The sequence below is a fragment of the Purpureocillium lilacinum genome (genome assembly GCF_023168085.1).
Source record: "Purpureocillium lilacinum CBS 284.36 DNA, scaffold_1, whole genome shotgun sequence".
Lineage (NCBI taxonomy): Eukaryota > Fungi > Ascomycota > Sordariomycetes > Hypocreales > Ophiocordycipitaceae > Purpureocillium > Purpureocillium lilacinum.
Window position 1 is genome coordinate 856,971 of NW_027072111.1, and position 24,301 is coordinate 881,271.

The 24,301-nt window shown below is 52.8% G+C and overlaps 4 protein-coding genes across 4 annotated transcripts; 3 read left to right on the forward strand and 1 right to left on the reverse strand.

Moving 5' to 3' along the window:
• Positions 1-6,969: 6,969 nt before the first annotated feature.
• PLICBS_000070 (uncharacterized protein) lies at positions 6,970-8,307 on the forward strand (the record flags this gene model as incomplete). Its single annotated transcript, XM_065599504.1, has 3 exons — positions 6,970-7,101; positions 7,149-7,345; positions 7,395-8,307. 3 exons carry the CDS (start codon positions 6,970-6,972, stop codon positions 8,305-8,307), a joined length of 1,242 nt encoding a protein of 413 aa, XP_065455576.1.
• Positions 8,308-18,823: 10,516 nt separating this feature from the next.
• PLICBS_000071 (uncharacterized protein) lies at positions 18,824-19,774 on the forward strand (the record flags this gene model as incomplete). Its single annotated transcript, XM_065599505.1, has 1 exon — positions 18,824-19,774. One exon carries the CDS (start codon positions 18,824-18,826, stop codon positions 19,772-19,774), a length of 951 nt encoding a protein of 316 aa, XP_065455577.1.
• A 314-nt stretch (positions 19,775-20,088) lies between these two features.
• Positions 20,089-21,904, reverse strand: PLICBS_000072 (uncharacterized protein; the record flags this gene model as incomplete). The annotated part of the gene is made up of 3 exons (XM_065599506.1): positions 20,089-20,810; positions 21,204-21,639; positions 21,692-21,904. The coding sequence occupies 3 exons, from the start codon at positions 21,902-21,904 to the stop codon at positions 20,089-20,091; spliced, it is 1,371 nt and encodes a 456-aa protein (XP_065455578.1).
• Positions 21,905-22,397: 493 nt separating this feature from the next.
• Positions 22,398-23,464, forward strand: PLICBS_000073 (uncharacterized protein; the record flags this gene model as incomplete). The annotated part of the gene is made up of 4 exons (XM_065599507.1): positions 22,398-22,655; positions 22,716-22,839; positions 22,912-23,100; positions 23,151-23,464. The coding sequence occupies 4 exons, from the start codon at positions 22,398-22,400 to the stop codon at positions 23,462-23,464; spliced, it is 885 nt and encodes a 294-aa protein (XP_065455579.1).
• Between the last annotated feature and the right edge of the window lie 837 nt (positions 23,465-24,301).

Consider the following 24,301-nt stretch of genomic DNA (forward strand, 5'->3'; position numbering starts at 1 on the left):
ATAGCGTGGTCGTATGCCGACGTGTGACGGAGCTAAAGAGCCTGAAAGTTTGCTGTTGCTTCGCAGCATGCCGGATCTGCCAAACACTATATCTATAAAGACTTTCATGAAGCAGGCTGTTATTTTAGATCTTATTCATACCAGGCTTTGAAACTGATCGTACAGCTCGATCAAGGCAAATTCCTAAAGTCACTTTGCCTATCAATTCCAATACCTGCAAGACATACCTTGGTATTTTATTTAACCGTAACACCTGTGAGGGCAGACCAAATGGTGAGGGTGCCGGAGTAAGTCGTCAAAGGAGACAATGCACTGGCTTTTGTGGATTCACCTGAAGCACGGTTGTGTAGGCAAGCACTATCTTGTACCCAGTTCACAATACAACACTGTACTGCACAGTACTGTATTAACCGCCCGTCTGGTGTGTGCCCCTTGCGTGTGCGGGCACGAGTATTCATAGCATAGTACAACATTGTACAGTACAATACCGTACCATTGTAGGCCGGACAATTAGCAGGCGCAGCACTGTACTACTGTGTTGCGATACGATGCATACGCAGACGCGAAAACGTTCTACGGCCTTATGCGGAAAACAAACCGAGACGGTGCATTTAATACGATATCCCTTCTTATGGCATAAACCTCCTACTCATACGACCTATTCTCATGACACATGTCTACTGTACAATTAGTGCCATACAGTGCATTATTAATGGTCCTACTGTAAGATTAGTCATGTTTTTTACTTCGTGAGTTTAGCGAAGTCTACTGTCTCGGATTGTGAACTGACAGCCGGCCCCAACAGCTAATGAACTGAAACTTTAACGCCTGGCCGCGCCCCACTCACGTCCTCCGGCTTTTGAGGGGTTGAATGACGAAACTGGGAAGGTGCTCGTGTGTCGCATTATGCATTTGCAGAACGCCAACCAACAGCCGAGGAATCGATCGGAAGCGACTCATCCGTTTTCAGGCATCCAACATGGTACTTCAGGCGGACTGCCATCAACTGTCCCGTGCCATTGCCATTTTGCGATAGTGTTATGCAACCCTTAGGTTTAAATTACTCTGCCGATCCGCCGATGGAACAATTAGCCAGCGTAGTGAACAAACCGAGAATATCATCCGCCAGGGCTGGCTCCAAATACAGATCGAGACCTGTAAGTAGCTTCGCCCATTCCAGCGGCCATGTTCTGAACCCGTATATATTGATATTCTTTGCAGCCAGATACTAGTAGTGGCTCGTCCACACCGGTACATTGGAACTTTGGGCGAAGCCGACCGCTACCATTACCATATCCGTCATGTTTGGCGCAGTACATGATAATACACTGAGAGGACTAACCTCCAGTGAGCGTGACAGTCTGACTAAGGTGCCAAGACAGGCCCATGGGATCTCAGGCCCATTGGGTCAGGCTCTAGCCCGGACAGCCCCGGGTGATTCGATGCGCGAAAATGGGCAGCCTCATGGGGTGCCAGATGATTGCCTTGCTTTTGGTAGTGACTCCCCTTCCCAGTCGTAGGTCTACTTCCCCACCCCCCTCAATTCGTCTTAACGCTAACACAATTTCCTTAAGTTCAACCTCCCACAACGATCCATGCAGGGTGTCACAAAGTCCTTACCCTGCAATGAGCGTATCGCAAGCACTTCGGGAACTAGATCTGCTTACGGCTCGGCTAATGCGGGTAATAATCGAGCCCGACGCGCCTCATCCTGCATCTTCGACTGCCATAGAGCTCCTCAGTCGAGCAACGGTGCATCAAAACATGCTTGATGAAGACGAAATGACGATCTGTCCCATTTGTCTTGAGAACGTTAGCGGAGGAGATTCAATCCTATCAATTCCCTGCAACCACATATTTCACGACAGGTGCATAGCCGCGTGGTTTGGGGACCACTGCACATGTCCAGTGTGTCGGAGGTCTGTGGAGGACCAGGGCAGCGGAAGTGATTTTATTGTACAAAGAGCGGCAGTATCAGATGGCTGACCATTTTGAGGATAATGTGAGGCCTACAAGGATCACGGATCCGCAGTAGGGTAATAAAGCTACTTAGTTTGTGGAAGTGTAGATCATGTCAAAGAACGTGCAAGAAGGAACGGAATGTAAACGTCGCGTTCATCACATTCAATGGGTCAGAGTAAACACGAAGGCGAGGAATCGATTGTATAAATCAACTGGAATCCCTTATCGATCGATATATATCGATCACGACCTCCAGTCGATTGATATTGATCAATCCGAGCACCAAATGGAATTGATCGACTATCGATTGATTGATTGATTGATTAATTCATAGACTTACCCAGCCGCCAATATGAGCAGCTATGCAGCGCACCGCTATAAATACAATCGCCCTGACCTTTTGCTTGCAGTGACGCCTTAATCCTGCAAAGAAATGCCCGGTCTCCAAGTAGTTTATTCCTCCACAGGGTGATGCCCATCTCTGCTCCGGCACGTTGCTCCCGCACTCATAGTCTTCGTTTCTGTTCTGTGTCTCCGACTTGTCAGGCCTTTCCTGGCCCTCCTCTGCTTCTGTCTACCTATAATCACTCGCTGCTATTGTATTGGAGTACTGCAGGTGGGATTGCTCGGAATTGCCCTAGCAACTCCGTCCGTATGACCATCTTTGCTGCTTGCGCTGCCATTGACGAGCTACAGAGAATGCGCTTGACGTCCACGCATGGATGCTTGCCTGCCCACATCTCGCGTCGTTCGTCCGCCCAGTCGCGGCATTCCAGAAGAATATGTCGCACTGTCTGTCTTCCATATCCGCAGGGGCATTGGTCGTTGTCGGCTTTGCTGATCCCATGGAGATAGTTCCAGAGACCGATTTTGCCTGTGCGCATTTGTGTGATTACTGAGCTTATCACTTTGTGTGTATCTGCATGGATCTTGAGCACGTCTTTTCCCGGTCGGACGCCGAGTCGGAAAAGCTCTCTGCCATGTTTGGCTGTTTCCCATGATTGCTTCCACTCTTCCATCATCGTCTTGCGTATGATGGACTTCGTCGTCGCAGTTAGGATTCGGAGCAGGGTCGGTTCTGGCAATGGCTCCGCAACAGTTCGTTTGTTGGGATCACGACCGGCTGCTTCCTTGGCCGCTGTGTCTGCTGCCTCGTTCCCTGACACTCCGGCGTGTGCCAGGATCCATCTGAACTGCACCTCCCCCCCTTGGTTCCGGAGGTTGTCGAGTGTTTGAATGACCTCTGTGAGGATATCCTGACCTGATGGGTGCTGGGGATTCCGTATCGCCTGGATAGCAGCCTGATTGTCGGTAAAGATGGCGGATTTTCCTCTGGTGATATCGGTTGCATGGACGTCAGGAGCTGTTTGTAGTGCTAGCACAAGGCCTTTGAGCTCTGCCGCATACACAGTGGAGGTGTCGGATGTGCCCATGTAGTGAGTCCGTTTTGTGCAAATGCCGTGAACCTGAAGAGCAGGCGCCACTGCGGATGCGCCGACGTGGCCATTAATGCCACTCCCGTCCGTGTAGATACGTATCACTGTTGGCTCTGTAGCGTCGCGTTCCTTGATTGCGTCCTCGGCGGATTCGTGTATACGTACGAATGGGGGAACTCACCACGATGGCACCACATGCGGTTGGCGTTTCTCGAGGCGGTCGAGCCGCACGTCGTACTTCTGTTTCAGGATGCTCGATAGTCGGTCCAGCGGGCTCCGATCGTCATTCCCTCGACGTGTTAGTCTTGGAGCGGCGCCGTCGCCCACAGATATGGCCATGTCGGCGTGTAGCGGGGAGGTCCTGATGCGCATTATGGCTTCTAGTGCTGTTTGCTCGAGCTGCTGTTGCACCGGAAGTAAATGTGCTTCTATGTCCACTGCTGCGCCAGCCGTTGTTCGGAATCCCCCTGTGATGATTTGCGCGGCACGTCTTTGAACCTTCTTGATGGTGTTGAGCATAGCACTCGCTTGTCGAACCTTTTCCAGGAACGTGCCATGCGGAGCACCCATAGAGCATTTGAGGTACGATCATTGCTCTATAAACCTGTCGGAGGTTCAGCATGCCCGTCCCCCACGTGGATGATGCCAAGGTGACAGTGCCGACAGTCGCTTTGTTGCGGCGACTGCTATCTTTTCGCGATGATAATCCCACCGAAGCCTTGAATCCAACTGAATCCCCAGGTATTTGCAAGATGCTGTGGCCATGATAGTTGCATGTGGCAGACGCAGGGGGTGCGTGGTGCTCGCCTTGGGGTCGCGAGTACAGTGTACAAGTACGTACGTTGTCGGCGAGAATTGAGATCCGTGCTTCCTAGCCCATTCCTGGGCCTTTCTGTGCATGGCCTTAAGGATCTTGCAGTTACGTGTAGCTGATGGGCCGATGGCGAGGATAGATACGTCGTCAATGTACCCAACCGACTCCGTCTCAGGTGTTTTCCAAGCTTCAATTAGGTCCGCATTGTAGAACAGATAGAGCATTGGAGAAACAGGTGAGTCTTGTGGGATCCCCGTTTCGATGGGGACCGAGGGTGCCGTGTATTCCTGGAGTTTGAGGGGCTTGCTTCGACCACTGAGGAATGATGCGACCCATCCAACAATTGTCTCGCTTATTCGCCGCTTGCGGAGGTTATGCAATAGTCGTTCTCGAGAGACGTTATCATAGGCCCCCGACATGTCTAGCAACAAGAGGGAAGCGACTTTGCCTTCGGACCACGCTTGATATATTCGCTGGAGTAGGAGGTGTATGGCGTGCTCCGTCGACGCGAGCTTCCCACCTCCCGTGTGCCGGCTAGGCAGGAGTTGGTGGACATCAGCAAGGTAGCAAGTCGGCCTGCTACAATGGCTTCCAGTATTTTTCCAAGGGTGTTGAGGAGTGCAATCGGTCTGTAAGCTTTGGGGTGAGCATAGTCCTATTCTCTTTACTTTGCTTGCGGAGGACTACGGTGATCGCCTTTTTGAAGTGCTGCGGGCAGTACCATAATTGAAGGCATGCGTTGAAGAGCTTATGGAGGCTTGGAAGGATAATATCGAGCGTTTGGCGCAGGATTCCGCTGGTGATGCTATCGACACCAGGGGCCTTGTTCGGTGTGGTTCTCCGCACAGCTCTCTCAATCTCTGAAAAGGTTATTTCCGGGCAATCCAATAGTGGGGGAGTTTTTGATTGTGTCGACCCTTCTTGTTTTGTGCCTGTCGGAAGGCTTCGTAGTCATCGTCTAGATTTGTCCGTTGCCACTGGCGACGGAGCCGTTGGGCCTCTGCACAGATATCTTTGCATTCTTGATCGAACCCCGGGATGGATCGTGGTGATGGGTCCGACCATGGAGTTGATGCATCAACCCCTGCGTCAAGAGCCTCGACGAGGGAGGAGACAAGCGCGTCAATGCCGGCCTTGTCCGTCAGTACCATGGTGTCGTACAAGACGGGAAGTCGGTCCTTGACTGTCTGCCGGAGTATCGGCGTGTTCGTTTTGGACCAGAGGCGCTTCTTCGTCCTCGGTGCTGCTTTCCACTCCCATTCGAGGGCAACGCCAATCGGGAGGCGGCCGGAGTCACAATCCAGTTTTCTGTCAACCTTGCACTGGATTATGCGGCTCGCTAGGTCCTCGGATGCGAATGTGAGCTCGATTGTCGATTCGCCATCCTTCCACCGGTGGGTGGGAACGCCTGATTTTGTGAGCAGCTCCAACTGGAAATCCTCGATGATTGTTAGGAGTTGCTGAGCACTTGGTACATCGCCTAGGCGTCGGTGCGTGCTTGACCATAGCGGGTGGTGAAGGTTGAAATCCCCAAGTATTACGGTTTCGATAAGGTGGCCCAATCCACCAAGAGATTCCGCCAGTGTAGCGAGTGTGTCGGTGCCCACTTCGTTGTACACGTTGAAAATGTCGATTTTTCCGCTGGAGTCGGGGCTTCGGATTGATAGGAGATGATTGTTACAAATCATGTTGTGTCAGACCGGCGATGGCACTTGTGAAAGCAAATGTGAATGTTTCGTCATCAAGACTGAAGTTATTATTGGTCTCTTCTTCAGATCCTCGAGATTCTTGAGGATTGTGTAGTTATCCTCATCTTTACGCTGGTTTTGTGCGTTGATGTGCAGCAAATGGCGGTGTGTGCGATATCCTTCACCACATTGCATAGGCCTCCATAAGCCTGTAGCCGTCAGGTTCGGCACACACCCAAGTACCCTCCAGGCACCCCTTTCCACCACTCTAACAGTATGAATACAAGCACAAAAGGCGTCCTCATCTAAAGATGGGGTGTATGAGCAGTTGCTCGAGTGTATTGATCGTGATCTTGATTGCTCCATCTCTGCCCATTTCTCGCGGCCATTTTGCTCGTGTGGACAAGTGAGACATGCAGCTCGCTTCACGGCCCCAGTATGCACTTATGCAGTTATCCGGTGCAACTGTAGTTTGATAGATTGACGCCCATGTGCAATTAAAACGGCGCTAAAGTATGCGGCAATCGGATACAAGGATAATTGGTTGGTGGTGGTTGGGCGTAGGGTAGAGCATCGACTCCCCCGCCCACAAGAACTTCAGGTTCAAGCAATAGAATCAACAGTTCTGGCCTCATCGTTGACTACGGGAACCCCATCGTGATTCGAGTGCTGCGTCGTCAATCTAACAGGTGTCTCAAGAATGTCCGCTTTCGGTTAAAGGATGCATCAACGACGATCTCCCAGTGGGCAATCCAACTGTGCGGGCTCCAGCACGAGCCAGTACGAATAAGTGTGGAACGAACCGTACAACTGCCTTGCCGATCGATTCCGCCCACATGTACCCCCAGTCCGGGGAGGCGGGCAGCAGGGGGGTGATCGCGCATCTGGGGTGGCGCACGGGCCATTGTATGGCCCGGCCGCACTTTGCACGCTGGTGGTGATCCCGCTCCGCCCTTCCCGGTTAAAACCGTTCCCAGAAGCCTTTTCCATAATCAAGAACACCTGCAGCTACTACCGGTTTCCCACGCTATTTCCTCGTGCATGGTGTAGACTCCAGAAGTATACAAACATGGCAAAAGAGTCCATTGTCATCGTCGGAACGGGCTGGGCGGGTTATACATTTCTTCAGGACGTCGATTCGGACAGGTTCGATGTAACTGTCATTTCGCCCGAGGCAACAAGTCCATACACGCCGCTGCTGGTGCGTTAACATTACCGTCGTTGAGCGGCCCGCTAACGGAGATTCAGGCAAGTGCCGCTTGCGGTTTGTTCGACTTTAGCCTGGCTGAAGAGCCGGTCCGACGCTACAGTCGTCGATTCAAGTACTTTCAAGCATTCGTTGACGATGTCGACTTCGCAGAGAAGCGCTGTTCTTGCAGTAGCGCCATCGAAGGGACATCGGAAAAGTTTTCCATTCAATACGATTATATCGTGCTAGCTCCAGGGTATGTCCCATCTTCTTCGTGTGAATTCGACACCAACTCTGCCTTCCAGATGCGTCACGAACACGTTCGGTACACCGGGTGCGGATGAGTTCGCCTTCTTCGTGCGAAATGTTTCCGACGCGAAAAAAGTGCAGCAGCGCGTGCAACAACTCTTGGAACGAGCATCTCTTCCTGGTGTGACTGTGTCAGAACAGAGGGCTCTTTTGCACATCGCCGTAATCGGCGGAGGGCCGACAGGAGTCGAAATTTCCGCCGAACTATCCGACTTGTTCAACAAGGACTTCGCCGCGCTATACCCGGACTTGGCGGGCAAGATGACCATTACAATCTATGATGCAGCTCACTTTATCTTGGGGGCGTTTGAGGAATCTCTACGCGATTACGCCATTGCCAGTTTTTCCAAAAGAAACGTACAGATTCTTGCCGATGCGAGAATCCTCAGGGTCAGCTCCGACACAATCACGGTCAAGGACCACGGAGATGTGCGCTGCGGGATGGTAATTTGGGTTACTGGCAACAAGCAATGCAGTCTTGTGGACAGGCTTGATGTGGCCAAGTCGGGTAGGCTTCCGCGAATACTGACGGACAACTCACTCCGCGCCCTGCAGCCAAACGGAAAACCCATGACCCAGGTCTTCGCCATTGGGGACGCTGCAGACATCAATAATGTTAGCCTCCCTACGACAGCAGAGGTTGCAGTCCAAAAGGCGAAGTTCCTAGCCGCGGCATTTAATGGGGCAGACTTCGACAAGGATTTCACGTACCAGCAAAAGGCCCTGGTTGCCTACATCGGCGGGCACGACGGTGTAGTTCAGGGAAAGGCCGGGTGGACGGGCCAGAGGGCATGGAGAGCATGGCGAGGCAAAAACTTGTTTTGGACCCGGAGCTGGAGGCGCAAGTATATGATTGTGGCAAATTGGGTGTGGAACTGGCTGGATGGTCGGGAGCTGGCAAGGGCATGAGCCGCAAATGGTTATCAAAAGAGGTTCAGGGGCGCGCCTTGGTTCAACAAATTCCGCACTATATCACCCCATACACAGTACTTTTGGATGGATTGTCAACGTAATACTCCAAATCAGGTCGGTGCGACACGAGACAGCAAAATATCGCATCATGCTACAGTAACAGGTCTCGCCGAATATCATTCATTCGATAGCTCCGACGCTCCTCTGGCAGGGAATGCAGGACCCTCCCAAGCGGACGAGGTACACTCACTGTCAGACAATTGGCTCCACAGGGATCACAGTTGGCATCGTGTAATTGATGAGAATTATCTTGAAGAGCTATCTGCAAGCGCACGACAGTGCGCTGCTCTTTATACACAAAGGAAATATTTGCTTTGTGGTGCAAAGTCCCTGTAATTGAAGCTGGTGTGCAAATATATGCAACCAGTGTTTGAGCTTTGACCTCAACCGAAGTCAAAGCACAACGCGTGCAGGCGCTCGACCTTAACACACGGATTATAGCATCGGCTTCCGCGGGCAAATATTCTCAGTGCAGATGTTATGCAATATGAAGCTTGCTCTATGTGCGACACACCCCCCAGCGTTGAGTGATCAAGTCAACGCTGCTCGGAATGCCACAACCAGCAAATCCGTCACATCATGCTACTTAGTTGTCATTTCTTTCAAGTCAACCTGCCGTTTGATATCAACCAGGTTCAGCATCGACCGAAAGCGCTCGAATTTCGACCTCGGTAGAGCTTTGGTCAAACCATCGGCTGGCATCTGATCAGTCTTCAAATATTCCACTGAGAACCTACCTTTCTTGAATTCTTGCTTCAGCCACATGTTCTGAATGTCGACATGTCGCAGCTTCGTAGTGATTCGTTGGTTCTCTTCCACCACAAGACGAATTGACTGAAGATTGTCGCAGTATATCCTGAGCGGACCAAGGTCGAGGGAGATATCTCTGAGTAGTCGGTCGAGAGCGTAGCTCTCCTTTGCGGTCTTTTCAAGGCTCAGGATTTCTGCTTCAGTCGTAGAAGTAGTGACTGTGTCCTGGAGTCCAGCCTTCCATGCGACTGGTCCGTTGAACAACATCATTACGTATCCTTGCGATGATCGGCGGCTCTCGACGTCGTCGGCGAATGACGCGTCGCTTGCAATGACAAGTGCTTCTCCTCCATGCAGTCCGTCATAGACTATGGCGAGATATCGCGTAGTGTAGAGATACTGAATGCACTGATTGGCAGCTGCGAGGTGTCCAGGTGATGGGTTTGTCAGAAACCTTGCGAGCTGGGCCGCCGCCCGCGCTATGTCCGGCCTGGTCATAACTGCGGCATATGTCAATGACCCAACGCGTTCCTGATACGCCTTGACTTCATCTTTGGAAGCCTGCCCGTTGTATCTCTTGAGAGGTACAGTTGTAATAGGAATTGTTGGAGGTCGGAGTTTCGAGTCGTCAAGTTGGAACTTGCGAGCGATCTTCTCAATATAAGCATCTTGGCAGAGGTAGATCTTCCGATTCGGTCGGTCCCTGACAACTCTGATGCCCAGGTACCATTGGAAATCTTCTTCGCGCATATCGTATTTGGACTGGAGATGCTTGACGAGGTCGTCTACAGCTGCCTTTTCTTGTCGAGGGCCGAGGACCAGGATATCATCGACGTAAACGAGGACAAGGATTTTGCCGTTGGTAAACACGCAGGGTTCTTCATCCGTACGATCAATCCCTGCTTCCCTGAGTGCCTGGGAAAACTCGTTGTACCACAGAAGTGGAGATTCTCGAAGACCATACAGTGCCTTCTCGAGTTCTGCGACCATAGTCGGCGTTTCTCCAGGCTTTAGGAAGCCTAGGTCAACGTAACCTTTTGGCAGTTGAACGTAGACGGGTTTCTCTTTACTAAGACCGCTGTAAAGAAACGCGTTTGCAACGTCAAATTGTCGAATGTCAAGATCGAATCGTGCGGCGGTTGCCATCATGACGCGAAACGTCTTTGCTGCGAGCGTGGCTGCGTACGTCTCAAGCCCGTCATCGTCTTCTTGGAGATCCCCACGCACGCATATGCGAGCCTTGCATCTCTGAAGATAGCCGTCCTGATCGAACTTGTAGTTGTAAACCCATTTTAGAGGAAATGGGGGCGCACGAGCCTTTTCTCGCTCAATCAGCCTCCAAGTGCCTCGTTGAAGAAGGTTTCTCAGTTCGTTCCTCATGGCTTCTTTGAACTCGATGCTCATTGGGTGATTGATTAAATCTTGATACCGCTTTGGCAGTCGTACCAGGTCATCTCGGTGGAATCGGTGGTCCCGCGCTGCCTTTGACACGGCTGCAAGAAAGATGCTGTGGAAAGTCTTGAGGCTTCCCTCAGGATGTTGATGTATTGGAAGTAGGGCAGTGAAGACGCTGTGGACGTCATCACCGTGCTTCCGTCTTGGTTTGGGTGTCCGACTGCTCTTGCGGGTCGGCTGGTCACCGTAGAGTTCCCGTTGGCTGCGGCGGGTGCGCGTTGCGCCGCGAGCTGCTTGGGGTTGTAGATCACTTGACGACTGAGTGTCCGGGTGCATGCTGTGACCGTCTGAGGAGGGTCGCCGGCGTGTTATCAGCGGTTTTACAACGATCGTGTCCAGAGTGATCTCGACAGGATTATGATCGCGTGACGCAGATGATCTGTGACTGGCAATGTTTGCATCGTGATCCTGCGGTCGGTTGTCTGCTGATCGTGATTGATCAAGCAGAGGTCGCGCCTGCGAGGTAGATGTGTCTATGTCATGTCCATCAGGTTCATTGTCTGAAGCGGCCAGAGACCGTTGTGCAGGGGAGCTCGATCCTGTTTGCAACGGGGTGTCTGGCGTTTGAATGTCCGAGTCGGTTGAACCGGAGGCTGGAGAGGCGTCCCTTCTGACCAGCTGCGGTGTTGGGTCCGGCGTCGGAAGAATGGAGGGTTCGCCCAGAGGTGTGAGAAGTCTTTGAGATAGAGGCTGTATAGGCTGTGACGTATCGTCAGCAGTTCCCGTGGTGGCTCTTATCGCATCTTCCACCCCCGAGTTCGAACCGTCTGGGTTGAAACCCAAGATGTTTTCATCGAACTCATAGAGAAATTCGTCCAGTATTGTGTCCCACTCTCGCTGAAGAAGTGGTTCAAGACCCTGTGGCGTTGGCCTGTACTCTACCGCTTGTTCAGTTTCGAGCTGTTCTTCTTTTCCTGGGTCGAAGAATTCGTCTTCGTTGAATCGCACATCTCGGGACAAGATGACTTGATTGAGCTTGGGGACCCAGATGCGGTAGATATTGCTGGCGTGGTAGCCAACCAGGTATCCGACGTGTGCTCGTGGGCCAAGCTTGAATTGGTTGATGTCCTTCCCGGCCTTGTAACGGCTGTCAAGGGGATATGCTTTGCATCCATAGGCATGAATCCCGTGCCATTCCGGTCGTAGGTCTTTCGTAGCATCAAAGTCGACGTTTGGTGGTCTGTACCATCGAAAGTGTTGGTGGAACCACCGGTCCATTTTCTCCTTGGGTGAGATCCAAGCGTTCCTGCGGCTGGGAAGAATGTTGTGTACCCAAACGGCTGCGCGGTAGAACTCTGGCCAAAGCTCTTGCGGAAGCCGGCCTGTCATGCATCGCATCCGTTCCTGATTGATCCCACCAGGTCGCTCGGCTCCGCCGGTCGGTTCTTTGGTGTGTGACGGCGGGAGCTCAATGTCTATTCCTGCCTCTGCGGCCCAAACTTGGAACTCGGAGTGTTTCTGATGTGGTAGGTTGATGATGGTTCTTTCGTTATCGATTCGTATCTTGCAAATCGACGCACCAGTGTGTCGTTTAATTCGTGCTTCAAAGTTCTTGATGATCCTGCTGACCTCCGCTTTCGAAGCCATGGACCAGGAGAACATCATTCCGCTAAACTCATCTGTCGCAAGCAGGACGTAGCGGTGTGTGTTGTATGCCGCAGGGAACTCGAAGATATCGAGGAATACCCGGTAAAACGGCTGTCTTGACCGGTTCGGTGATTCCCTGCGGGAGATAATCTCTGTCGCCTTGCCAGTGCCGCAGGCCGTGCACTGAACAGTAGTCGGTCCCTTGATCCGGACGCCTTTTGTCTGTAAGACTAATTGTTCTAGTGCTCGCGGCCCTGCGTGGCAAGCGCGAAGATGCCATAGTTCAGCAGTGTCTTGACGAGACGGAAGCGGAGCTCTTGAGATCGCCACTCCCTGTCGCTTCGGCTTATTGCCCTCTCGAAAAGGTGAGAACACATCTTGGAACGCGTTGAACACGGAGATCGGGGATTGTGGAAGAGTGAAGCAGGAGCGGGAAATGGGCTTGTATTCGACTACATCGAGGTCGTAATGATCTATGAGCTGACAGAGGATGTCGTTGTCCTCGTAGGTTCCCACTCGAAGCGTGTTGTCGACTCCGCAATGCCATAATCCTTTTCGTGCAAGTCTTCTTGCGCTGACGATGTTCGTGTGGAATCTCGGAACATACGCAACGTCAAGGAGGACAAGCGCGCGTGTGTTCCTTCCTTCTTCGCCGTCCAGTATGTTCTCCATTCTTCGGGTGCCTCGCGCTTCGACTTTCAGTGAGCCTTCACCGATCATGACGTAGTCACTTTCGGCAGTTTCACGGATGTCGGTAAGCAGACCTTTGTCGTTGACGATGTGCGTGGTCGCACCACAATCATAAATCGTCGAATTGTAGAGAGGGTGCTTTTCGCGCAGCGCCGCAAATACTGAGTCCTTGTTTCCGCTTGTCAGGCCGTTGGTGTCGATAGTCAAACCAACGAAGTCGCCGTGCTTGCGTGACCTTGGAATGGTGTTTTCGTTCTCATTCTGCTGATCAGACTTGGGTGCTGAGGCTTTGACCGTGTCAATCAGGCTCTTCCACTTGGCTTGCTTCAGAGCTTCCTTGCAGATCTTGACGCGGTTAGGCTTGACTCGTCTTCCGTCTTTGGAGTCACCATTGATCGCGATCTGCACAGCGGCGCAATCAACAGGCTTCCATCGGTGCTTGGACGAACACAATCCGCACGGGCAGTGGCTTTGTGTTGTGTCGGATACTGCAAACACACTGTCGGACAATCTACTTGTTACCCTGCTGCTTCGGACGTGTTCATGGAACAATTCGCCAAGGGCGCGGAGGTTGACATCCATCTTCAGGCCAAACTTCTTGCTGTTCATGATTTGAACCTTCTGCTGGCTTGCCCAGGTCGCGTCGAAGGTGGTGACCGCGGTGAGGAAATCGTTGATGGCAGATTGACCTTCGAGCTCGGCAATCTTGTGCTTTTCGCCTTCGAGCTTCGCTTTATTCCATACCACGAGCCAGTCCTCTGGTTTGATCCTTTTGGTTTGGAGCAGGACCTGGCGGTATCTCAACCGTGCGTCCTCCTTTTGTTCGTCTTCAGAGGGTGCCAGGCTCGACTTTAGGTCTCGGACGATAGTGCGAAGATCGGACTTGGAGGTGGTATTGCCCAAATAAGCCTTGTCAACTGTTGATCGGACCCAAATAGCGAGCTCAGCATAAGCGCGCTGTCGACTGGCGAATGTCGCAAGCTTGACCTTGTACTCCGCCTGGAGGCGACCGAGCCGGACCCACTGAGCATCAGTCAGATCAGCGGCCGGTTCAGGCCTTGGCCCAGCTGTCGTGGCATCCGAGTGCATAGCTACCGCCCAGAGATCATGCGCTGTCTTGTTGAGTCGCTCCAGCATTTCGTCAGAGGTCAAGGGCTCCATTGGTTCTTCGAGTGTAGGAGAATCCTTGTCGATATTGACGAAAGCGAAGATCTTTGAAGTCTCGGCCCTCGAAACAAAATCCTCGTACCAGGCAGTCCATTCTGATGGTCTGGAAAGCGTGACCTCAGATTTGGCAGCCATGTCGGGCTGGACCACCTAGCAAAGGGAAGCAATGATTGCGGAAGAACGTTGGGTGATTTGTGGAATAAGGCGCCGCGTGACTGTGTTGCGCGACGGTCGGAATCAGCAACGATTAGCTTCTGGAGTGGCTAACGGGCTCATAACTGTCAGACAATTGGCTCCACAGGGATCACAGTTGGCATCGTGTAATTGATGAGAATTATCTTGAAGAGCTATCTGCAAGCGCACGACAGTGCGCTGCTCTTTATACACAAAGGAAATATTTGCTTTGTGGTGCAAAGTCCCTGTAATTGAAGCTGGTGTGCAAATATATGCAACCAGTGTTTGAGCTTTGACCTCAACCGAAGTCAAAGCACAACGCGTGCAGGCGCTCGACCTTAACACACGGATTATAGCATCGGCTTCCGCGGGCAAATATTCTCAGTGCAGATGTTATGCAATATGAAGCTTGCTCTATGTGCGACACTCACCCACTAATTGATTACCCCCGGTCGCCGGCTAGCCAATAGAGCAGCTATCTTCTTAGTGTACATGTCAACTCCCAAGTATCGACTGGTCTCATGATTGCCCATACCGTCTCCATCAGTCAGCGCTACCCACCAATCAATCCATACCAATCAAGGAAGTCAAGTTTCAATCAAGTCGAGCTCACGTCTCCCAGTCAATCAATCAATCTTCCAAACCCCTTCGATTGAATCCGATTGACATGAATTCTTGATTATGTAATATACCTAGTAGCCAATCAGAATCAGGGATTAACTCAAATAGGAAGTAAGGAAGACAAATACTGCCATATTTAGATTAGCCCCGTTCTCCTCTTCATGCTGTAGGGTAGCTCAATCGCGTAAGCTGGGAAGGGATTGTTGCGCCCGACGCGTGTTACGCTCACCGCTACTCGTGATCCTCCCACCTCCGTGGGAACGCGTCGTCACGATCCACGGCCCCGACAACATTCTGTCGGGTTTCAGATGGCGTTGACGATTTTTGGATCTCGTCGTACAGCTAGCCTGGCCGCTCAATTCAATGCGTCCAGTGATTCAGCGACATCCGACAGCTTCGACGGCCTGCCCATTGCGACCTGGCGGGGTCGACGATTCGTCCAAGATGAGCTTCTCTGGAAGAAGGGTTCGCGGGCGCCAAAAACTTGGATAAAAGATCATGGAGTCTTCGTGAGGGAAATCAAGAGAGGCAATGCGTCTGGTATTGGACCTGATCATCATTATGTGATGCAACGTGCTGACCATGGCTCAGCCGAAAGGCTGTGGGTTTGCAGCATTTGCGACGAGCGACGCAAACTCGAGACAGTATACAGCACGAACGCAACCTCTGGTGCTATGAGCCATCTCCAAAACAGGCACCGAATATTCCCTCCCGATGGGCCATTGACCAGCTCCGATTGTGAGGATGCTCGGCCCCGCAAGCGACCGAGGACCTCCCCAATACCAAAGACACAATCGACGAAGGTGCAGGAGCTCGCCTGTGGCTTCATCGTTAATACGGACCAACCTTTCGGCGTCTTCGACGACCGTTATCTCCGAGAACTCTTGCAGCAGTTTGATCAAGACCTGTTTTCACAAATTCCATGGTCCCGGAGCAGCCAGCGAAGGCAGCTTGAGGTGGTGTTTGACAGCAAAAAGTGCCTCGTGCAACAGTCATTGCGCGAAGCCATAACGAAAATACATGTTGCCTTTGACCTTTGGACGTCCCCGAATCGATATGCAATTGTCGCTGTGTCAGGACACTTTCTCGACAAGGAAGGGCGTCAACAACAACGCCTGCTGGCGCTTACTCGCCAGCCTGGGTCTCATGCTGGTGAGAACATCGCACACACCCTTCGGAGGGTCGTGGAAGATTGGCAGATCGAAGACATGATCGGAACTTTGGTTTCTGATAATGCGACGAACGACGATACCTGTGCGGATCACTTCTTCCGCGCCATTGAACCTGCTTTGACGCACGGCGACCGTGTGGAGCGGCGCATGAGGTGTTACGGCCACATACTCAACCTTGTCGGCAGAGCTTTCCTATATGGCGAAGACAGCGAGACTTTCGAGCAAGAAAGTCAGCGTCTACTCGACGCCGACCTCATTGAAGACGACCTGCGACACTGGAGACGTCGTGGCCCCGTGGGCAGGCTGCGCAACATCATCAAGTTCATTCGAGTGTCGCCTCAACGAAGCGAGCGATTCCAGGCACTGGCTAATGAAGCCGATGATCAGGACGCCTGGTTGATCCACCAAGAATCGAGCAGAGAGTTGCAGCTGATCCTTAGCAATGAGACTCGGTGGAACTCTACATACCAAATGATCGAAAGGGCACTCAGGAAGCAGGGACATCTCCAGACCTTCTTGATAGAGAACCAGATGGAGGAAGATGCATCGAAGCGGCTGCCCGCTGAAGACGTTCTGCATCCCGAAGACTGGCGTCTTCTCGTTGAGCTTAAGGAGATCCTGGCCCCACTTTACTTCCAAACGATGAGATGTCAAGGCTGGGGCCAGCGAGGAAGCCATGGATACGTCTGGGAGATAATGACCGGAATGGAGTATCTTCTTGATCAACTGGAGGACTGGAAAGCCTACTTTAATGATCCGGCTGGCGGGGCGGTCGAGCAATACCGGGCTCTTCAACTCTACGATAGGTCAAGCCGGCGGAAAGGGCCTCAAGCAACACAGCCTGCCCCGATGAAGGGTGCGGAGGAACCATCGATGGACCACCTCCCACTCCATACAAGAGCCGACTTCATGTCGGGCCGAGCCGACCGACTTGCCTCGCTCCGCGAGGACTCGAAATGTTACATTCGTCTTTCCATAACCAACGCTTGGCAGAAGCTAAATGAGTATTATACCAAGCTGGGCAGTTCGCCGTTGTTTGCGGCTGCGGTAATTCTTCATCCAGGACGCAGCATCCGCTGGCTCGAAGATCGCTGGAGCAGCGACGAGCAGCAGGGCTGGCTTCGTGATGCGAAGGATGGTCTGGAGAGGTTTTGGACGGCCTGGTATCGCGACAACAGCGCAGAACCTGGCGCAGAGGGGTCACTGGATTATCCAGCGATCCCACGCCGCACCGACTATTCTGCCGGCCCGAGGCGGGAGGAGTCCGCATATGAGCAGTGGCTCAATAGCAGGACGGAACGACTTGCAGACGAGAGCACGGAGCTCGAGCGATATTTTCGCCTTGAGCTGCCTGTGCCAATAGACGACCCTATTCAATGGTGGATGGACCGCAGATTGTCATTCCCAACGCTGAGTCAACTGGCTCTGGATGTATTCGCTATTCCGGCGATGGCTGCCGATTGCGAGAGAGCCTTCAGTCTTGCCAAGCTCACATTGACAAGTCAGCGGCTCTCAATGGAGCCATCCACGCTAGAGAAAGTTCAATGTCTCAAGAACTGGATTCGACGGGATGCAGTCACGTTGGGTGGACTCTACTTCAACAATCGCGGAGCAATTGGCGAGGAGTAGTGTGGGATGGACCCTGAACCTACCTTAGCTAGGATGCACTTTCAAGTTGAATCAATCCGGCCAAGTCAATCAATCTGAGGCCGAGCGATGTGTCAATCATCCAATCGAGACCCCCTAGAATTGACTTGATTGAATTGAGAGCAGCGCTGCTCCATCTTCAGCTGCTCCGTCTTGCCTGTTCGTCATCGTGCCCCAATCCGCGTGTGTGATTTTATTAACAAGCAATCTTGAAGGCTATTCTCCAAGTGTTTAAGAGTCCCATCTACGGCGGCTGAAATAGTGCCTGTTGTTGAGTACACGGGTGATGTTGTGCGTTGGGTTAATACGGAATGAACGGTCAGCCAATCAAGGGCCGGCCCATGAGTGTCGCATATTCTCAAGCAGTCCTGTTGCTATCGCGTAGCGTATCGCAGCGCAAACTGCTTCCATGTTTTGGGGCCCAGTTCGCATCGTCTGATCGTGGTTCGCCTCCCAAGTAAAACGTGGTGCGTCGTGTCCATGCTCTCGTGCCCTGGACGTGGGTCATGCACCACCGGATCCATTCGAAGTCGCGCAAAGTTAATTATGACGTGACGGTCCGGCGTAAAATTGGCAAGGTTTAGGGGCATTGCGAACCCCGGGACCCTGTGCGTCAATGCACTGTGCGTGGGTGCTCGGGGCTGTAGTTGTTTTCCATCGCCAGAAGTTCGAGACCTGTTTCGCGGCGAGAGCGAGCCGAAGTGTCCTCGCTGCGGGTTTAGCGACCGCTCCGGCGAATGGTAGGCAGGCACTCTGGTATCGCGCCATTGGTAGATTGGCTTCACTGCAACCTAAACTTTGTTACCATGGCGACGGAAACTCCCTGAATCAGTATCCCAACTTAAACTTCACCCTGACCAGGGGTGGCGCTTGGCAAGTGCGTGACACACGATAACGCTCGAAGGAGGAGATGACAACATGGTGCAACTCTAGGTTTGTGGGCTTCAAACTATTCCTTCTCGTTCATGCAGGTGCTAGCGGAAAGCCCACAGGACACTCGCTCGCGGGGTAATTTGGCGAACATGCCTCTTCTGCAACTGATCGTTTGGGGGAAGTGGGGGGCGGGGCGGATTTTGTGTGGGATAGAAATTCGCCCAATGCCCTCGCATGGTCCGACGTTACTGTAAAGCCCGAAAAGACAGGCATTCACCCTCCTGTACTTGGAATACTCGACTCTTCCCAATACAACCATGACGCTTAAGACTCTTGTTGCCTTAGATGTTGGCCTCAGCCGCCCAGTGGCTGGCAAGACATTCGAAGAAATTATCTCCCAAGGTCAGGTTCTCAATGTTGATATGGGCAATGGTGCCATTATCCCCATCCTGACCGATGCCACGCACCTGACATTGCCGGATGGCGTTGCCTACTGCAAGTCATCGCAACGTTTGTTCGTCACGAACATGGGCGTCCCTCCCAAGAACGATGGAAGTGTCATTTCCATGCGCGTGGATGGAACCGATCCTCGCGTGATCTTGCAAAAAGGCCAGGTACACACGCCAAAACAACTGGCCGTGGACGCGGTAAACAACAAGCTCTACGTCGCGGACAGAGAAGGAATGCGCATCTTACGCTGCAATCTGGATGGGTCTGATCTCGAGACATTAGTCCGAACCGGCGACAAAACGGATGCTAGGGACCAAACGACATGGTGTGTCGGCATTGCGGTGTCCCCAAAAGCTGGCGTTTTCTACTGGACGCAGAAGGGACCGTCCAAGGGAGGATTGGGCAGGATATTCTGCGCACTCATGGAATCCGGAGAGGCGAGGCCGCGGGAGCCTCAGTGTCTTCTCGATGGTCTCCCTGAACCGATTGACTTGGACATTGACGAGTCGACGAACACACTGTATTGGACCGACCGTGGTGAGCTTCCATACGGTAACACGTTCAATCGCGCTCAGTTGGACGCTCGCGGGTTTGCGCTTGCGCGCGAACAAGCAGACCAAACGACTGGCTTGAAGCACGAAATCGTGGCGCAGAACCTGGACGAGGCCATCGGTCTCGCTTTTGATGAAGACGATGGCCGATGGTACATATCAGATATGGGTGGGACCATCTGGTCATTTGATCGCAGTGGCCAAGACAAGAAAGTAGTATGTAGGGACAAGGAGCGCGCTTTCACCGGCATCGCCTTAGTCAAATGATCATCGACCGTAATTCTACTGTTCTGTTTTGATGGAAACTGTGTGTAGTAAACCCGATTTAAGACGTAGTTCGCGCCGTTTTGACATACTTCTCCGGGTGATGTGCTTATGTTTGTGCACGTGGGGAAACACATTGTCGACATCGCCGGGCTCTTGGGGAAGAGCGAGACATAGATCTTGCGGCTGAGCGACTTTCACTTGCAGCGTTAGCGGTTACCTCAGTATTTCTGTAGGTTGATAACCTTTCGACGCATATTCGAGCAACGAGATCAAAACTTCTCGATATCCGATATAGTAACTAGGGAGCCGCGCTTTCAGGTCCAAACCGTGTTCTCCTCGCTGCAGTAGGGTACAGGCCCGTGAGACCAGCGGGGGGTTGCGGCGCCATTCTCATACTGAACAATAGGAGATAAAATGGAATGATCTTTCCCCCATGCTGTTTTGGAAAAATTAACCATATATCCGTCTCTAGACAGGACGTCAGACCGTTTACCCCACGCATCCCCGAGAACGTAGAGCAGCTCTTCGACGTGGAGATCAGGCGTCATTTTGCCGAATTGATAAGCGTCTTGGATCTTTTGAACAATTTCCGGTGAATACAAGCCCACCTCCTCTTCCAGCTGCACAGCATCAATGGCGGTGAGGGCCACTGTGGCGTGATAGGAACCGCCCTGTTGTGCCCTGGAACGAAGCGCCAGCATCGTGCCAATAACGCCAACAGCGCCAGAGAGCATATCCGCGATGGGTAGGGACGGGAGGACCGCCGTGCCCTCTTCAAACCCGTAAGCTTTTCCGCAGACGTAGGAGCATCCAGATGCGGCGTCGGCAATTTGTTGGAAGCCTGGACGTTCGGCATAATACCCATCTGGCCCGTAGCAGTTGAGGTCAACGTACACAATGCCCTTGCGGCGCTTATTCGCCATGTTCAGGATATCTTCCAAGCCAAATCCTTTGCGCTCCAAGGACCGCAAGCGGAATGCTTGGATGATGACGTCGGCCTCCTCAATCAACTCGCGGAGTTCTTGCTTGCCGGATTCTGTGGTGAGATCGAGTGAACGAGTTCGCTTACCCGCCGTGAGTGAAACGCTGAGAGGCTGCCTGATGTTAGCGGGCCTGCAGGTATGAGGAAGAAAGCCAGTGTTACTACTGACCTGTAGGTCGGGAAGGTTGGGACTCTGCACTTTGATAACATCCGCACCCAGTGCGGCCAAGGCGGCACCCATTGCGGGGCCGGCAATTACCCTAGCAAGCTCGATCACCCTGATGCCAGCCAGCGGTCTCTGGTCACCGCCCGACGGGAAAGGAACAGGCGGCAAGTCTGAAGTCTGGCAAACCCGACGGTAGTTGACAATTGGGTGATCCCGCAGGCGCCGGCCCATTGTCGTTTCACGCCATTGAGCCGGGGTGTAACATGTCTGGCCACAAAAACCATGTTCCATGTTCTTCTGTTCAAGTTCGGCGGCGGAATACTTGGACATTTCTGTCCGTATGAGTGCATAAGCCTCATCCCTCGAGGACGCCGCTGCGTTGGGGTCTAGGCCGTACGCCGTCAAGAAACCCGGAGGATCCAGGTTGCCCATAACCTGGTACCAGATCTGGGGGTCTTTGGTGGGGTAGATAGCCCACGATCGAAAATGCATGCTGTTCTTATTGAGGACCCCTTTGTCCAGGTCCTTTCCCACTTTGAAGAGCGTACGATCCTTCTGGATTTCCGCGATTCCTTTTCCTTCGATGAATACCAATGCCGGAGTTGCGGGATAAAGGCCGGACTTGTCGACGTCGATGGAGATTTTCCCGGTCTCAACTCCTTTCATGGCGCATATTTCTTTGCCAACGATGCCAATCATGGCATGATAGACGGCAGACTGCGAAATGTCACTTTAGTGCAAGTCACGACAACTACTGGATAAGGCGTACCATTGCCTGGGCTTTGAGTGGTCCCGGGATGATCGGAAGTTCATGGCCGTGGAAGTCAACGGCGTCGAGTTCCGCCTGATCTGGAGTAAATCCAGGAGAGACGCGGGCAAAGTACTCGAGCAGTCGCTTGCATTCAGCAACGAGGGGAGTGTACTCCAAATCGACGAATGTGCCTGGACCATAAACGTCCCTGAGAGTCTTTCGGCTTCCCATGGCGGAGGTGTTTCGAGGATTCCTGTGTTTCGTTTGTATCAATAGGTAGGGGACAGTTGTCGACGAATGCCTCACTCGTGCAGTGGTACACCACTCTTATAACGCGAGCTGCCTTCATGACCGTGGACAGGACCATCACGACCATAAATCATGGGCAAGCCACTAGACTAATCGGAGTGGGGCTACCCGCATGAACGAGACTCAGCACCGGCCTACCTCCGCACGGATCGGCCGGAGGATCCGACTGATCTCGAAGTGGGGAAACCTAGATCGCAACTCGCACTGTCTGACCCAGATAACGTCACTGCGCGGAGGCTCGCTCGATGGCTCGCATCCTGATGATGACAAGGTCCGGTACTGTATAAACTCGAGGCGAGTCGCTCTCTGTACGTCGTTCCTCCCCACTCGCTGGTCACCATATTTTGCAGCACAGACACGACCAACACACCTCTTGAGAGCTCACTTGAAACCATTCTTCCTTCCATAATCCAACATGACAATCAAGACCGTTGGCGTCGTCGGCACGGGTGTCATTGGGGCATCTTGGACCGGATTGTTTCTGGCCCACGGCCTGCACGTGCTTGTGTCAGACCCTGCTCCTGGAGCTGAGAAGAAACTTGCGGACTATCTCAAAAGCATTTGGCCAACACTTGAGGGGGTCGGCCTCGCGCGCAACGCATCTCTTTCTAACTACAAGTTCGTCGGATCCAGCCTTGAAGAGCACTACGCAGAGGTCGACTTTGTCCAGGAGGTGAGGCCGATCCACCTTGATTCAAGACGCGGGCCATGACCATACTGATCATTCAAATAGAACGCTCCAGAAAGACCTGGTCTCAAGACTAAGCTGATCGGCGAGATCGATGCCGGCACGAGGTCAGACGTCGTTATTGCGTCGTCGTCGTCCGGAATTCCAAGCTCGCAGTTCATCTCAGAATGTAAAACAGACGCTGGGCGTGTGTTGATTGGGCATCCTTTTAACCCTCCGCATTTGATGCCTCTTGTCGAAGTCGTTCCACATCCTAGAACCCATCAGGCACGAATTCAGGAGGCCATCGACTTCTACAAATCCCTCGGACGACACCCAGTTCATATCAAACAGGAGATTCCCGGCTTTGTGGCGAATCGCCTCCAAGCTGTACTCTGCAACGAGGCCTACAGTCTAGTTAGCAGGGGAGTCCTGTCCGCAGAAGACTTGGGTCAGTGTAATCCGTCTCGCCAAAACACTTGTGGGCTAATCAATACACAGACGCCTGCATGACGACCAGCCTTGGGCCTCGCTGGGCCGTTACTGGACCGTTATTGGCGAATGCCATGGGCGGTGGTGGTGGGAGTGATGGCTTCAGGCACCTGCTCGAGCATTTGGGCCCGGCGTCGCAAGAATGGATGAAGGATGTAACTGCCCACTCATTCAAGTGGGACCAGAAGAGCATCGACTCTCTGTCTGCTAGCGTGGGTCGGGAACTGAAGGACTCGGATATCAGAGCTCTTGAGAGCGAGCGCGACAACCTGTTGGTCCAGTTCTTCCGTTTAAAAAACCGAAGCCAATCAGGTGCAGCATAGCGGCTCATGCACACCATTAAGCCTGTCGTATCAAGCTACATTCTCGCCAGTCGAAAAAGTGTGTTGTGACGGAGAACTAGACAGCAAGAGTGGCTGGGACAATACTGTATCATCCCCACCTGCGTTCCTAGCTACTGGGGCCCAAAACGCGATAGTAGTTGTAATACATGGGCTTCGGCACACTTGTTAAGCCGAGTGGCCATGGGGATTGTCCGGTCGCTGGGCGTAGAGTTTTGAGCCGACTGCCGCCGGAGAAGCGCCGCGGGCTGTATGAGGGTTATCCTTTCAGTGGAACTTGACGCGATGGCATTATGGGCGGCCGGGCGGTCCGGGTTTAACCTTCGCAATTTTCCATCGGTTCTGACTAATAGTTTCGCGGCGGCCGGAAACAAGTCTCCACTCACCATCCAAGTAGCGCCGTGAGTATATGCGTGAGTCTCTGCGCGGGACGGACGGGTAAGGCAGCTGCTACTGTACAGTCCCTACTGATCGCGACCGACAGGCCCGTCGCAGCAAATTGCCGTACACTGTATCACGCACGTACTGTACCAGCCAGTCCGCCTCTGTGAAACGTCGGGGTTGTTGGGGTGAGGCCAATCCCTTTGTCACGCCATTCCAAAGGCTCGGCAGTTGGTGGCGGGTCCATGTGGCCAGATCCAATCTCGTTCATGCGGGATTTAACGCCAATGGGTATGGTGCGATCTTTCTGATCTTCAGGCTGGGGACGCCACATGTTAGTCCCGTTGCGGTTCCAACAAACCCCCCCCCCCCCCCCGGGACTGAACACTTTCACGTCATGGCCATCCTTCGCCTTGTGCCCATGTCTCACCATCCGCA